We start from the raw sequence: 14,137 nt of genomic DNA, 5'->3' as shown, positions 1-14,137 counted from the left end.
TCTTTATATAGGACGGAGAAAGAATTGATGCACGCCCATCGAGATGCGTACGTGTCAGCAACCCATACCACGGTATGCACTTGTCAGAGAGCTTACCTGATCCCATACTGCTACAGTGAGAGAATGTTCTTTGATGGGACGGCAGGACCCCCGTTGTCAGGCTAGTCGTATGGCATAGCCATACGACTTGACGGCTGTCAGAAAATGTTCCCATCTTTTACCCACCACCTGCCTGGGGAGCCCGGCCCACCGGGCGGGCGGTGAAAGTCCGGACGCGGTGAAAGTTGTCCGGACGGCCCTGATTCTTTGCGCCGTCCGGGAGGTGCTTCCTTCCGCTCGGTCATTGTGCACTGCTTCATTTGAGCGTCGAAACCCTGGTCTCTACCAGGGTGTCTTTTTACTATCAGATTTCCCTTTTTTCCGAGTCCGGTCGGCTCGCCCCTTTCGGGTGAGCCACTGGACCCTTTGACCTCCCCTCAGCGTTGACTCCTTGTGGGGTTCCGGCTTTTTACCGCCGGATCAGATGCGATTACCCATGCCTTCATCAATGCCCATAATACTGGCCTCGAGATTATTGACTCAGTTGTCAACAATATTCATGAAACTCGAGTGGGCAATGAGTCGAGACTCAAGATTAGTAAGTTTGTTGTCAACAACATCCAAGATACCATAGAGGGCAGTCATTCTGTTGTTGAATGTAACTTCTACAACATTCAATAAAGTTTGTAGTGCAACAAATCTGGTGTTGAACGATGCTTTAACACCATCCAAAAAGGTCTGAAGGCATCAGTAACTTTCGAGATTCTTTATCCTTGGTGTCTTTTTCCATATGAATGCGCTTGTCGATGCGATTGTCCAAGCTTTCATCCATGCCCATAATACGGGCCTCGAGATTAGTAAGCTTGTTGTCAACAACATTCATGAAACTCTGGTGGGCAGTGAGTCAAACCTCAAGATTAATAGGTCTGTTGTCAACAACATCTTAGATACCTTGGAGGGCAATCATTCTGTTGTTGAATGTAGCTTCCACAACATCCAATAAAGTTTATAGTGCAACAAGTCTAGTGTTGAACGATGCATCAACACCATCCAATAAGGTTCGAAGGGCATTAGTAGCTTCCAAGATTCTTTATCATTCGCATCTTTTTCCTTCTGAAAGCGCTCGTCGATGCGATTGTCCATGCCTTCATCAATGCCCGTAATACGAACTCAAGATTAGTGAGTCTGTTGTCAACAACATTCATGAAACTCTGGTAGGCAGTGAGTCGAATCTTAAGATTAGTAAGTTTGTTGTCAACAACATCCAAAATAGCCTGGAAGACAATCATTCTGTTGTTGAATGTAACTTCCACAACATCCAATAAAGTTTGTAGTGCAACAAGTCTAGTGTTGAACGATGCTTCAACACATCCAAAAAGGTCTGAAGGACATCAGTAGCTTTCGAGATTCTTTATCTTTCGTATCTTTTTCGTTCTGAATGCGCTCATTGAAGCGATTATCCATGCGTTCATCAATGCCTATAATGCGGGCCACAAGATTAGTGAGTTTGTAGTCAACAACATTCATGGAACTCTGGTGGGCAGTGAATATAACCTCAAGAGTAGTAAGTCTGTTGTCAACAGCAACGAAGATATCATAGAGGACAGTCATTCTGTTGTTAAATGCTGCTTCCACAACATCTAATAAAGTTTGTAGTTCAACAAATCTAGTGTTGAACGATGCTTCAACACCATCCAAAAAGGTCTAAAGGGCAACAATAGCTTCCAAGATTCTTTATTCTTCGCGTCTTTTTCCTTCTGAATGTGCTCGTCGATGGATTGTCCATGCCTTCATCAATGCCCATAATACGAGCCTCGAGATTAATGAGTATGTTGTCAATAGCATTCATGAAATTCTGGTGGGCAGTAAGTCGAAACTTAAGATTAGTAAGTCTGTTGTCAACAGCATCCAAGATAGCTTGGAAGACAGTCATTCTGTTGTTGAATGTAACTTCCACAACATCCAAAAAAGTTTGTAGTGCAACAAGTCTAGTGTTGAATGATGCTTCAACACCATCCAAAAAGGTCTGAAGGACATCAGCAGCTTCTGAGATTCTTTATCCATCGCGTCTTTTTCGTTCTGAATGCACTCGTTGAAGCGATTGTCCATGCCTTCATCAATGCCCATAATACGGGCCTCGAGATTAGTGAGTCTATTGACAACAACATTCATGAAACTCTGGTGGACAGTGAGTCGAACCTCAAATTAATAAGTCTGTTGTCAACAACATCCAAGATTCCCTGGGGGATAGTCATGCTGTTGTTGAATGTAACTTCCACAATATTCAATAAAGTTTGTAGTGCAAGAAGTCTAGTGTTGAACGATGCTTCAACACAATCTAAAAAGGTCTAAAAAATATCTTTAGATTCCGAGATTCTTTATCCATCGTGTCTTTTTCCTTCTGAATGCGCTCGTCGATGTGAGTGTTCATGCCTTCATTAATGCCCATAATGCGGGCCTCAAGATTAGTGTGTCTGTTGTCAACAGGATTCATGAAACTCTGATGGGCAGTGAGCCGAACCTCAAGATTAGTAAATCAGTTGTCAACAACATATAAGATACCCTGAAGAGCAATTATTCTGTTATTGAATGTAACTCCCACAACATTAAATAAAGTTTGTAGCGCAATAAGTCTAGTGTTGAACGATGATTCAACACCATCCAAAAAGGTCCGAAGGGCATCAGTAGCTTTCGAGATTTTTTTTCTTTCGCGTATTTTTCCTTCTGAATGCTTTAGTCGATGCGATTGTCCATGCCTTCATCAATACCATAATACGCGCCTCGAGATTAGTGACTCAGTTGTCAACAGCATTCATGAAACTCTGGTGGGCAATGAGTCGAATCTCAAAATTAATAAGTCTGTTGTCAACAGCATCCAAGATACTCTAGAGGGCAGTAATTCTGTTATTGAATGTAGCTTTCACAACATCCAATAAAGTTTGCAGCGCAATTAGTCTAGTGTTGAATGATGCTTCAACACCGTCCAAAAAGATCTGAAGGGCATTAGTAGCTTCCGAGATTCTTGATCCTTTGCGTCTTTTTCTTTATGAATGTGTTCGTCGATGCGATTGTCCATGCCTTAATCAATGCCCGTAATATGGGCCTCCAGTTTAGTAAGTCTGTTGTCAACAGCATTCATGAAACTCTAGTAGATAGTGAGTCGAATCTCAAGATTAGTAAGTCTGTTATCAACAACATCCAAGATATCTTGGAGAACAGTCATTCTGTCGTTGAATGTAGCTTCCACAACATCCAATAAAGTTTGTAGTGCAACAAGTCTAGTGTTAAACGATGCTTCAACACCATCCAAAAAGGTCTGAAGGGCATTAGTAGCTTCCGAGATTCTTGATCCTTTGCGTCTTTTTCCTTTTGAATGCGTTTATCGATGTCATTGCCCATGTCTTCATCAATTCCCGTAATACGGGCCTCGGGATTAGTGAGTCTGTTGTCAACATCATTCATGAAACTCTGGTGGGCAGTGAGTCGAACCTAAGGATTAGTAAGTCTGTTGTCAATAGCATCCAAGATACCTTAGAGGACAGCAATTCTGTTGTTAAATGTAGCTTCCACAACATCCAATATAGTTCATAGTGCAACAAGTCTAGCGTTGAACGATGGTTCAACACCATCCAAAAAGGTCTAAAGCATTAGTAGCTTTCAAGATTCTTTATCCTTCGTGTCTTTTCCTTCTGCATGCGCTCGTTGATGTGATTGCCCTTGCCTTCAATAATACCCGTAATATGGGCCTTGAGATTAGTGAGTATGTTGTCAACAAAATTTATGTAACTTTGGTGGGCAGTGAGTTGAACCTCAAGATTAGTAAGTCTGCTGTCAACAGATTCCAAGATTATCTGGAGGGCAGTCATTCTATTGTTAAATGTAGCTTTCACAACATCTAATAAAGTTTATAGTGAAACAAGTCTAGTGTTGAATGATGTTTCAACACCATCTAAAAGGGTTTGAAGGGCATCAGTAGTTTCCGAGATTCTTTATCCTTCGCATTTTTCTACTTCTGAATGCGCTCGTTGATGCGATTGTCCATGTCTTCATCAATGCCCGTAATACGGGCTCTAGATTAGTGAGTCCATTATCAACAGCATTCATGAAACTCGGGTGGTCAGTGAGTCGAACCTCAAGATTAGTAAGTCTGTTGTCAATAGCATCCAAGATACCTAGAGGACAGTCATTCTGTTATTGAATGTAGCTTAAACATCTAATAAAGTTTGTAGTGCAACAAGTCTAGTGTTGACCGATGCTTCAACATCATCCAAAAAGGTCTAAAGGGCATCAGTAGCTTCCGAGATTTTTTATCCTTCACGTCATTTTCATTCTTAATTAATGCGCTCGTCGATGCAATCGTTCATGCCTTCATCAAGGCCCATAATTTGGGCCTCGAGATTCATAAATCTGTTGTTAACAATATTAATGAAACTCTGGTGGGCAGTGAGTCAAACCTCAACATTTGTAAGTCTGTTGTCAACAGCATCGAAGATATCCTGAAGGGCAGTCATTCTGTTATTGAATGTAGCTTCCACAACATCTAATAAGGTTTGTAGAGCAACAAGTTTAGTGTTGAATGATGCTTCAACACCATCGAAAACGGTCTAAAGGGCATCAGTTGTTTCCAAGATTCTTTATCCTTCGTATCTTTTTCCCTTCTGAATGTATTCGTCGATGCGATTGGTCATACCTTCATCAATACCCGTAATACAGGCCTCAGGATTAGTGAGTCTATTGTTAACAACATTCATGAAACTCTACTGGGAAATGAGTCGAACCTTAAGATTAGTAAGTCTGTTGTCAATAGCATCCAAGATAGCCTAGAAGACAGTCTTTCTGTTGTTGAATGTAACTTTCACAATATCCAATAAAGTTTGTAGTGCAACAAGTCTAGTGTTGAACGATGTTTGAACACCATCCAAAAAGGTCTGAAGGACATCAGTAGCTTCCAAGATTTTTTATCTTTCGCGTATTTTTCCTTCTGAATGTGCTTGTCCATGAGATTGTCTATGTCTTCATCAATGCCCATAATATGGTCCTCGGGATTAGTGAGTCTGTTGTCAACAGCATTCATGAAACTCTGGTGGACAGTGAGTCAAACCTAAGATTAGTAAGTCTGTTGTCAACAGCATCCAAGATACCTTGCAGGGCAGTCATTCTGTTGTTGAATGTAGCTTCCACAACATCCAATATAGTTCATAGTGCTACAAGTCTAGTGTTGAACGATGATTCGACACTAACCAAAAAGGTCTGAAGGGCATCAGTATCTTTCGAGATTTTTTATCTTTCGTGTCTTTTTCCTTCTGAATGCGCTCATCAATATAATTCTCCATGCCTTCATCAATGCCCGTAATACGGGCCTCAAGATTAGTTAGTCTGTTGTCAATAACATTCATGAAACTCTGGTGGGTAGTGAGTCAAATCTCAAGATTAGTAAGTCTGTTGTCAACAACATCCAAAATATCCTGGAGGGCAGTCATTCCGTTATTGAATGTAGCATCCACAACATCCAATAAAGTTTGTAGTGCAACAAGTCTAGTGTTGAACGATGCTTCAACACCATCCAAAAAGGTTTGAAGGGCATCTGTAGTTTCCGAGATTCTTTATCCTTCGCGTCCTTTTCCTTCTGAATGCGCTCGTTGATGCGATTGTCTATGTCTTCATCAATGCCTGTAATACAGGCATCGGGATTAGTGAATCTGTTGTCAACAACATTCATGAAACTCTAATGGGCAGTGAGTCGAACCTCAAGATTAGTAAGTCTGTTGTCAACAACATCCAAAATACCCCGGAGTGCAGTCATTCTGTTATTGAATGTAGCTTCCACAACATCCAATATAGTTTGTAGTGCAACAAGTTTAGTGTTGAACGATGATTCAACACCATCCAAAAAGGTCTGAAGGTCATCAGTAGCTTCCGATATTCTTTATCTTTCGTGTCTTTTTTCCTTCTGAATGCACTCGTCGATGCGATTTTCCTTCCGATGTTTAGTATTTTTTTTTAATTCAGTTTTGATTGGTAATGGTTCCTTAGTTGATAAGATTTATAAATTGAATACTTTTACTCCTACGATTGACAACGTAATAATGCATAATATAGGTACAAAACGTAAATTGACTGACGAGAATTCTTCCATGTTGTGGTATAGGTGTTTAAGACATATATCCAAACAACGCCTAAAAAGGTTAATGTCATATGAAATTCTTGATTCCCTTGACATATCAGACTTTGATATCTACATAGAGTGTTAAGAGGAAGACCACTAACAAAAGGAACTAGGGGGCTAACTATTGTAGTGACACTTTGGAGCTAATACATATGGGCATTTGTGGATCATTTTCTAAGACATTTTGGAATAGACACACATATTTTAATAGCTTCATAGATGACTATTCTAGATTTGGTTATATGTACCTTATTCATGAAAAATCGTAATCTTAGAACATATTCAAAATTTTCAAAGCTGAAGTTGAACTTTAACTAGGTAAGAAAATTAAAGTCATCCTATCTGACCGTGGAGGTGAATATTACGGCCGATATGATGGATCAAGTGAACAACGTCCAAGACCTTTTGCGAACTACCTTGTTGAGTGTGGAACTATGCCTCAATATACCATGTCTGGTACACCTAGTCAAAATGGTGTAGCTGAGTGTCGCAATCAAACCCTAAAAGACATAATAAGAAGTATGATGTCTTTCACTTTTCTATCAGAGTCTTTGTGAGATGAAGCACTCAAGACTGCAATTTAGCTATTCAATAGAGTACCTAATAAGGCAGTAACTAAAACCCTATTCGAGATGTGGACAAGTAGAAATCCTAGTATTACGCATTTACACGTTTGGGGTTGTCCAGCTGAAGTTAGGCCTTATAAGTCTTATGAAAGGAAATTAGACTCAAGAACAATTAGCTGCAATTTTATAGGTTACTCTAAGAAGTCAAGAGGGTATAAATTTTATGATCCCTCTAATAGATCCTTCTTAGAAATGGGAAATGCCAAGTTCATTGAGGACAGTGAGAGTGATAATGTCAGGGAAGTATCTTTTGAGTAATGCATTGGCAATCCTCTTGTGATCACTAGTGTGATCAGTAGCGGTGTGGTTACCATACCACACATTATGGGTACACACATCCAGTGAGCGTAGTGAACCAATATATTCTCATGGCATCTCCAATGCAATTGGGAGAGTCTGCTATTAAAATTGAAGTATTACCTCATATTGATGAGCAAGTACCTCAACCACCTCAAACACAAATATCTTTAAGGCGATCCTCAAGGAAAGGAGAACTATAAATTCTCGTGATTATATTTATCTCCAAGAGTATGATTTTGACATAGGGTTGGAAAGTAATCCTACATCTTTCCAAAAGTCAAACAATGCTCTAACCTTGAAAATTGGATTAATGTCATGTAAAAAGAGTTGAAGTTTATGACAAACAATGATATTTGGAAACTTGTTGAATTGTCTAAAAGTAAAAAGGTCATTGATTGTAAATGGATATTTAAAATCAAGTGAGATTCAAAGGGCAATGTCGAAAAGTATAAGACTCGTCTTATTGTCAAGGAATTCACTCAGAAAGAAAACATTGATTACAAGGAGACTTTCTCACCCGTGTCAACGAAATAATTCCTTAGGGTAATCATGGCACTTGTAGCTCAGTATGATTTGGAGTTGTATCAGATAAACATAAAAACTGCATTCCTTAATGGAGACATAGAAGAGTCTATATATATAGTGCAATCAGAGAACTTTGAGTCTAAGAGCTCAAAGCACCTAGTATGTAGATTAAAGAAATCCATTTATAGTTTAAAACAAGCGTCCCAACAGTGATACTGGAAATTTGATCAAGTGGTTAACTCATTTGGATTTAAAAAGAACCTCGTCGATCAGTACATATATGTTAAGTTCAGTAAGAGCAAGTTTGTTATACTTATTTTGTACGTAGACGATATATTACTTGCAAACAATAATAAGGGTATGCTATATGAAACCAAGTCATTTCTATTTGATAGTTTTAAAATAAAATATCTTGGTGAAGCATTCTTTGTTTAGGCATACAAATCTATCATGATCGTTCAAGAGGGATTCTTAGACTTACACAATAAGTCTATATTGAAAAAGTGCTTACAAGATATAATATGCATAACTGTACACCTGGTGACACACCTGTGTCAAGAGGTGACAAGTTCAGCATACAGCAGTGTTCACAACTTGAACATGAAATAAAGGAGACGGAACAATTCCCATATGCATTAGCAGTGGGAAGTCTCATGTATGCATAAGTTTGTACTCGACCAGATATAACATTTATAGTGGGGATGTTAAGCAGATATGCTAGTAACACAGGACCGTTACACTAGAAAGTGGTTAAGAAAATGATACGGTATTTGTAAAGAACTAAAGAACATATGTTCACATATTGGATATTAGATCATCTGGAGGTAATTGGATATTCATACTTCAATTTTGCTAGATGTTTGGATAGCAAAGATCCACTTGGGGCTATATTTTCATTCTTGCTAGATCTTGGAAGAGCGTCAATCAGACGTTAATAGCTACTTGTACTATGGAGGCAGAGTTGATAGCATGGTAGGAAGCATCCAATCATGGGATTTAGCTACGGAACTTCATCATAACATTGCAGATCGTTGATGGCATTGACAGACCACTAAGGATCTACTGTGATAATAAAGCCGCAGAACTTATGCCAAGAACAACTGCACTTCGTCGAAGTCAAAGCACATCGATATTAAATTTCTAGCGGCTAAAGAAAGAGTTCAGAATTATTAAATCATAATAGAGCACATCAACATAAATTCTATGTTGGCCGATCCATTCATCAAAGGCTTGATACCTAAGATGTTTCATGCGCATGTTGTAGATATGAGAGTAACGATGAAAAACTCATTTAACCATAAAAAAACTTATTTAATGAACCATACAAAAACTCATTTAGAGCTACTGAAGATGCTCTTAGACAGCCGGGTACTCGAATAGACACCCAGATTTAAGTATTTAGAGTGCCTGAGATAGCCGTTTGAGTTTTAAGTTCATCTATCTGTTAATTTGATTAATTTACCTATTATTTCTTATTTATTTGAGTCACCTAAGAGTTTTAGTCCGCGTATTCAAGATATTTATGCTGATAGACGAAAGAAAAGTGCATTGAGTAATAAAATTTGCAAAATTCAAAAGTCGATGCCGTGAAAGGGTTCGACATAGCGACTGTGTACCTTTTTTAACATTTTTTGCATTGATTGGTTTCTCAAAAACTTCTTCAAAAGAGTTTATGTTCGCTTTGTTGGTCATTTTAAAACTATGAGAAAACTTGATTATGTTAATTTAAACCTTAATCTATTTTATTAACACCGCGAGTCGGCAATTTCATGAAATAAAATGTACAGATAATTCAATAACTTTTCAATATGTTGCTGCAATTGTTCACGGACTACTAATCCCATCTATTCATTAATTATATTTACAGCTATAATATCAGTTAGAAGAAGCTTATTATCTATCTGCATACTGCAGGTGTATAACCTGCTAAATAAAATCAAAGAAAAAAAATGCTTATAGAATATTCTAAGAAATCTAGTCCCGTTGGATTATTATACAATGTAAACCCAAGTTAGTCTACTTTACTTTTCTTGACACGCACCAACAAAATCTCTTTGAGAGACTATACCGTTGTTATACAGACTAAAGCATCAAATTGCTAAATGTTACATGGTTGGTCATTCACAGCAGAAATACATAATCCACTAACATAAAAATCAAAATGTCAGAACGCCTGCTTATAACTTTCCAAAACGACTAGTCATGACCAGCAATAGGGTGCACTCTCAAGCGTTGAGGGGTGTTAAGTAGTGGATCTGATTAGCCTGAAAGAGCTGAAAAGTGAAAAAATATCAGGATCACCCTAAAAAAGCAACAGAACCTATTTAGCTGAAGGTGGAATTAATAATAACAACATGCTTTACAAATTTCAATAACCTCTGCAAGTTAAAAAATTTTTTGCTGCATGAACTAGTTAATTACCTTTTTATACGCGAAGTACACTGTCACGTGATATTAGCGAGCTACCAATATGGGCATTTCTAGCTGATTGTAGGCAAAATTTAAATTGGGGATCAACTTCTGCAGAGAGATTGCCTCTTCAAAATTAAACTAAGAAATAATTTTAGGAAAAAATGGAAGAAAAAAGAGACCAAGACTGAAACTTCAACTTACGAGAACAGATCCTGTCTGCATAGTAAGCTTCAACAAAACTCGTTTTCAGAAAACTCATCAGACATTTGCTAGGTAGATTGCAAAATCGTCATCATACTTATCCTTAAGGTTCAGTAAGTTAGAGACCTTTTCTTTCATATTTCTTAGCAAAGTTGGTCATTTGTAAACCCTGTCTAAATGCCAAATACCTCTCCAAGCTAGTTCCAGCCCACTGTTGGCAAAAGCATTCATCGGTAGGGACCAATGAACTCAAAGGAAATGGTCCTTTTGGAGCCTTTTTCAAAAAAACTAAGAATCTGTGGCGAGGTCGAATCCTCTGGTCCAGAGACAAGCTCAAGTACATGGGATATTTTGTCAAGGATTTGACTTCATTCCGGAGTTCATTAACTAGATATAAATACTTGGGTTTCAGGTTCCCTTCTAATGACAAAGATAATACCTGAAAAGGAAGATAGATAAGGTGAATAAAAGCAGCATACGACAGTCCACAAAAAACAAACTAAACTGTTCTTTTTAACCTGAGCAAGGCTTGTCAACACTTTCAATATATCAGAATTACACATGCCAATGCTCCTTAGAAAGTTTATTCTGGGCAATATGCCATCTTCAATACTGTAATGAAGAAGTTGTGGGTGTTTAGTGACCATCTTGACTATGCTATCTTTAGGTGCTCCTAATTCTTTTGACAAGAAATTGAAGCGCAACGTCCATGTGCTATCAATCCGTTGGACAAGAATCTGGGGACTTAACTGCACCACTTTGCTAATATCAGTTGTCTTGATTCCAACCTCTTCAACTAAATACCTGACTGTTGGCTTTAAAGAATGCTCAACACTATAAGAGAACAAAGATGGGGCTGAAGTAATAATCTGCCCCACACGAGAATGAGGAACCCCTATATTGACCAAGAATGCAACATGTGACTTAAGATTGTTTTCAACAGTGTACTCCAAGATTTGAGGCTGTCTGATGAGTATCCGTCTGATATCTCTATGTTTCACACCAACACTCATCAAGAACTCCAATCTTTCTTGAGCAGAAGACAAATTTATCTGAAGGCAAGGCATATGTCTCTCGTAGATGCAAATAAAATCAGATTCTTTTAATCCAAAAGTGTTCAAATATTCAATTAGGGGAAACCATTTCTCATCAAAACCAAAATCTTCAGCAAGTTTATGATATCTGTTTTCACTAAAGCTATCATTCTTCTTCTGCAAAAGATGGATAGTCATTAGACCCTTTTGTTGATATAAAATTAAGCAAGAATAAGTTCACAGAATCAGGGATCATGCTAATGATTAATTAAACATTAATTTGACAGAATTCATACCTTTACATATTTTTCCAAATCAACAAGCTCTTTGGAAGATCTATTTAAAATGGGGTGATTAATTGTCATATTGGTTTTCTTCAAGATGGGTTTAACATCATCCTTCACAGAACCATAAGAATTTCTCAATGATTGTCCAATTTTTAGTGATCCATTTTCCTGTCTTTTTCTCAGTACTTTCAAGCGCCCTGCAAAACCAATAACACTAAGAATAGACTAAATCTTCTTGTTAGTTTTCTATGTATTCTTGCAGTTACCTGTTTTTTCACTTTGCTTGGTCAATTGAAAGTTAAATTGATCACCAACATCTGAAAGATCATCCTGATAAAATTGAAGATTAGGACAAAAGAAACGCATTAAAATAAAAGCAGGATATGTCGCACCAGTTAAGTCTATGCCACACCAACCAAAAGAAAGTTACACTATCCAAAATCCACACCTAAACCAACTTGAAATTTGAAGCTCCATAAGAAGCACTCTATCCCATTGATGATCGAGGAAAAGTATTTTTCCAGTGATAGAGATGCAGCTTAGTACTTAGAGCACCAGCATATGTTGACTTTATTAATGAGCCTCATTAATACTGCTAATTCGGTTCTTGTAAGTGCATGCAGGTAGATGTATAAGGTCTTCTAATTTCCATCAGGATGACATAGTACGACATCAGCTCATGATTAACACAGGGTAGTTGTTTAAACAGGAGATCAATCCAAATATTAAACATGCATGCAAAAAGGAAAATCTATTGTTACAACTTACACACTTGGGACTCAACTAAATTGTTGTTTTTTTTTCCCTTCCAGGAGATTGCTGAGCATAGTTCAAAAATACAGAATTTGTCAAAAAAAAAAAAAAACAAACGGCAATCGAATACAGGGCACAGAACAAGTTTGTTTACTTATTGGATTAACGCCTAACAACATAGAGCAAAAACTACATGACATATAAGATGTATTGAAAGCTATCCAATATGCAAAGTCACAATCTACAACGCCGCATATCCACAGACTCCTCCAGGCGCACAGAGAGAACCATATTAAAAGATCATTTCAAAAAGTGATTCAATTGGGCACAACACTATTATGCGAGCTTTGCCACGCTATTCGCTTACACATGACTTCCCAAACGAACTACTAGTAAAAGAATAAATTAAAAACTCGTTTTTGCACCGAGGGGCAGGTAAAAGACCTAGTTCCTGAAGTACTTACATTGTCCGGCGAAGGCTCCTCTTCCTCGCTATCCTCATTCACCCGTTCCTCATCGTCATAGGAGGGAGTCCTGCGGTCCGTCCGCGAGCGGCGGCTAGATTTAAGGATGCGGGGGTTCGAATGCGAGGAGAAAACGACGAGGGCTACGCCGGCGCGTCGAGAGGGATGCGAACGAGACGGAAAGAGAGTAGAGGAGGAGGAGGAAGAGGAGAAAGGCGAGAGTCTGGTAGGGAAGCAGATCATCGCCATCTCCGGAGGCGGCTTCTTGATCGTCTTATCTTAGAACGGAATAGGATATTCCTTTCAGCATGTGGCCGTACCGAGCAGGCCAAGTTGTGACCATCTCTTAGCGATAACCTCACATAACAAAATATCATACATTTATTATTATCATTATTATTTCAATTACTTTTTTGCATCTATTCTAATGTTTCTATTTTATCCTCGGGTTCTTTCTCCTTTTTTTACAAATAAATAGAATAATAATAGTGAGATGAAATTCTACCGAAGTAATTAAATTTGATCAAATAATAATGTGTTTAGCGAAGGAGGAAGGGGATACGAATTGAGAGATTTATGATTTTAGAATTTTACACTATTTTCAAGTTTTATGGAATATTCATGAAAGACTCCATGTGGGTGAAATTAGGGATACAAATGAATCAAATAATTCACGAGTTATTCGGAACTAGATTTGATAAAAAATTTGTTCGAGTTTATTCCTTTAGCTTATCGAGTAGCTCGATACTTTTATCAAGCTGAGCTCGAGCTTAAGGATATTCGACTTGTGAGCTCATGAATCTATTTGTTTATAGGCTCGTGAGCTCGGGCTCAAACTTGGCTCGTTTTAAGGGCTTGAGATCGGCTTGTTTAAAGGGCTCGAGAACATGTTCGTTTATAGGTTTGTGAACTCGGGCTCGAGCATGGCTCGTTTAAAGGGCTTGAGAACATTTTTGTTTATAAGCTCGTGAACTCGGGCTCAAGCTTGGCTCGATTAAAGGGCTCACGAACATATTTAATGGTGTATTGAGTTTAGAAGTTTAATGTAGTAGTTTGGAATGTTCAATGATGCGTTGAGTTTATATTATTTTAGTTGTTAGGTTTGTTGAATATTTATTTAAATGAGTTTTCAAGTTGGTTTAACAAGCTTGGAAACGAGCCTAAAAATGAGATATAAAAGGAGCCTGAAAACGAGCTCGAGCTCGCTTAACGAGTTAAGCTCGTTAACTATGATAATCGAGCTAATAACGAGTCGAGTTCGAACTGTTCACGAGCTTAGTAATTCCAAAATGAGCCGAGCTCGAGCCATGTGATAAAAGTTCTATTCGAA

At 38.1% G+C, this 14,137-nt stretch overlaps 1 protein-coding gene across 2 annotated transcripts; it reads right to left on the bottom strand.

The window, feature by feature from the left end:
• Positions 1-9,617: 9,617 nt before the first annotated feature.
• Positions 9,618-13,143, bottom strand: LOC122030194 (transcription termination factor MTERF9, chloroplastic-like). Of its 2 annotated transcripts, none has more exons than XM_042589366.1 (7): positions 12,808-13,143; positions 11,857-11,920; positions 11,600-11,787; positions 10,788-11,480; positions 10,270-10,708; positions 10,078-10,193; positions 9,618-9,929 (listed from the first exon to the last, which is right to left on the bottom strand). In XM_042589366.1, the coding sequence occupies exons 1-5, from the start codon at positions 13,054-13,056 to the stop codon at positions 10,388-10,390; spliced, it is 1,515 nt and encodes a 504-aa protein (XP_042445300.1). In that variant the 5' UTR covers positions 13,057-13,143; the 3' UTR covers positions 9,618-9,929; positions 10,078-10,193; positions 10,270-10,387. The 2 variants fall into 2 exon arrangements, with proteins under 2 accessions (XP_042445300.1, XP_042445299.1); XM_042589365.1 differs by having other exon boundaries at positions 10,078-10,176.
• Positions 13,144-14,137: the final 994 nt, after the last annotated feature.

The sequence above is a fragment of the Zingiber officinale genome, chromosome 10B, assembly GCF_018446385.1.
Source record: "Zingiber officinale cultivar Zhangliang chromosome 10B, Zo_v1.1, whole genome shotgun sequence".
Lineage (NCBI taxonomy): Eukaryota > Viridiplantae > Streptophyta > Magnoliopsida > Zingiberales > Zingiberaceae > Zingiber > Zingiber officinale.
This window is presented reverse-complemented; position numbering and strand designations above follow the sequence as displayed.

Excerpts from the sequence above, each read along its gene's own strand:
- LOC122030194 (XM_042589366.1), bottom strand. The coding sequence starts at position 13,056 with ATGGCGATGATCTGCTTCCCTACCAGACTCTCGCCTTTCTCCTCTTCC. Across the intron at positions 11,788-11,856 it reads CAAGCAAAGTGAAAAAACAG|GGCGCTTGAAAGTACTGAGA; the intron begins GTAACTGCAAGA and ends TTGGTTTTGCAG. Across the intron at positions 10,709-10,787 it reads TGTTGACAAGCCTTGCTCAG|GTATTATCTTTGTCATTAGA; the intron begins GTTAAAAAGAAC and ends CTTCCTTTTCAG.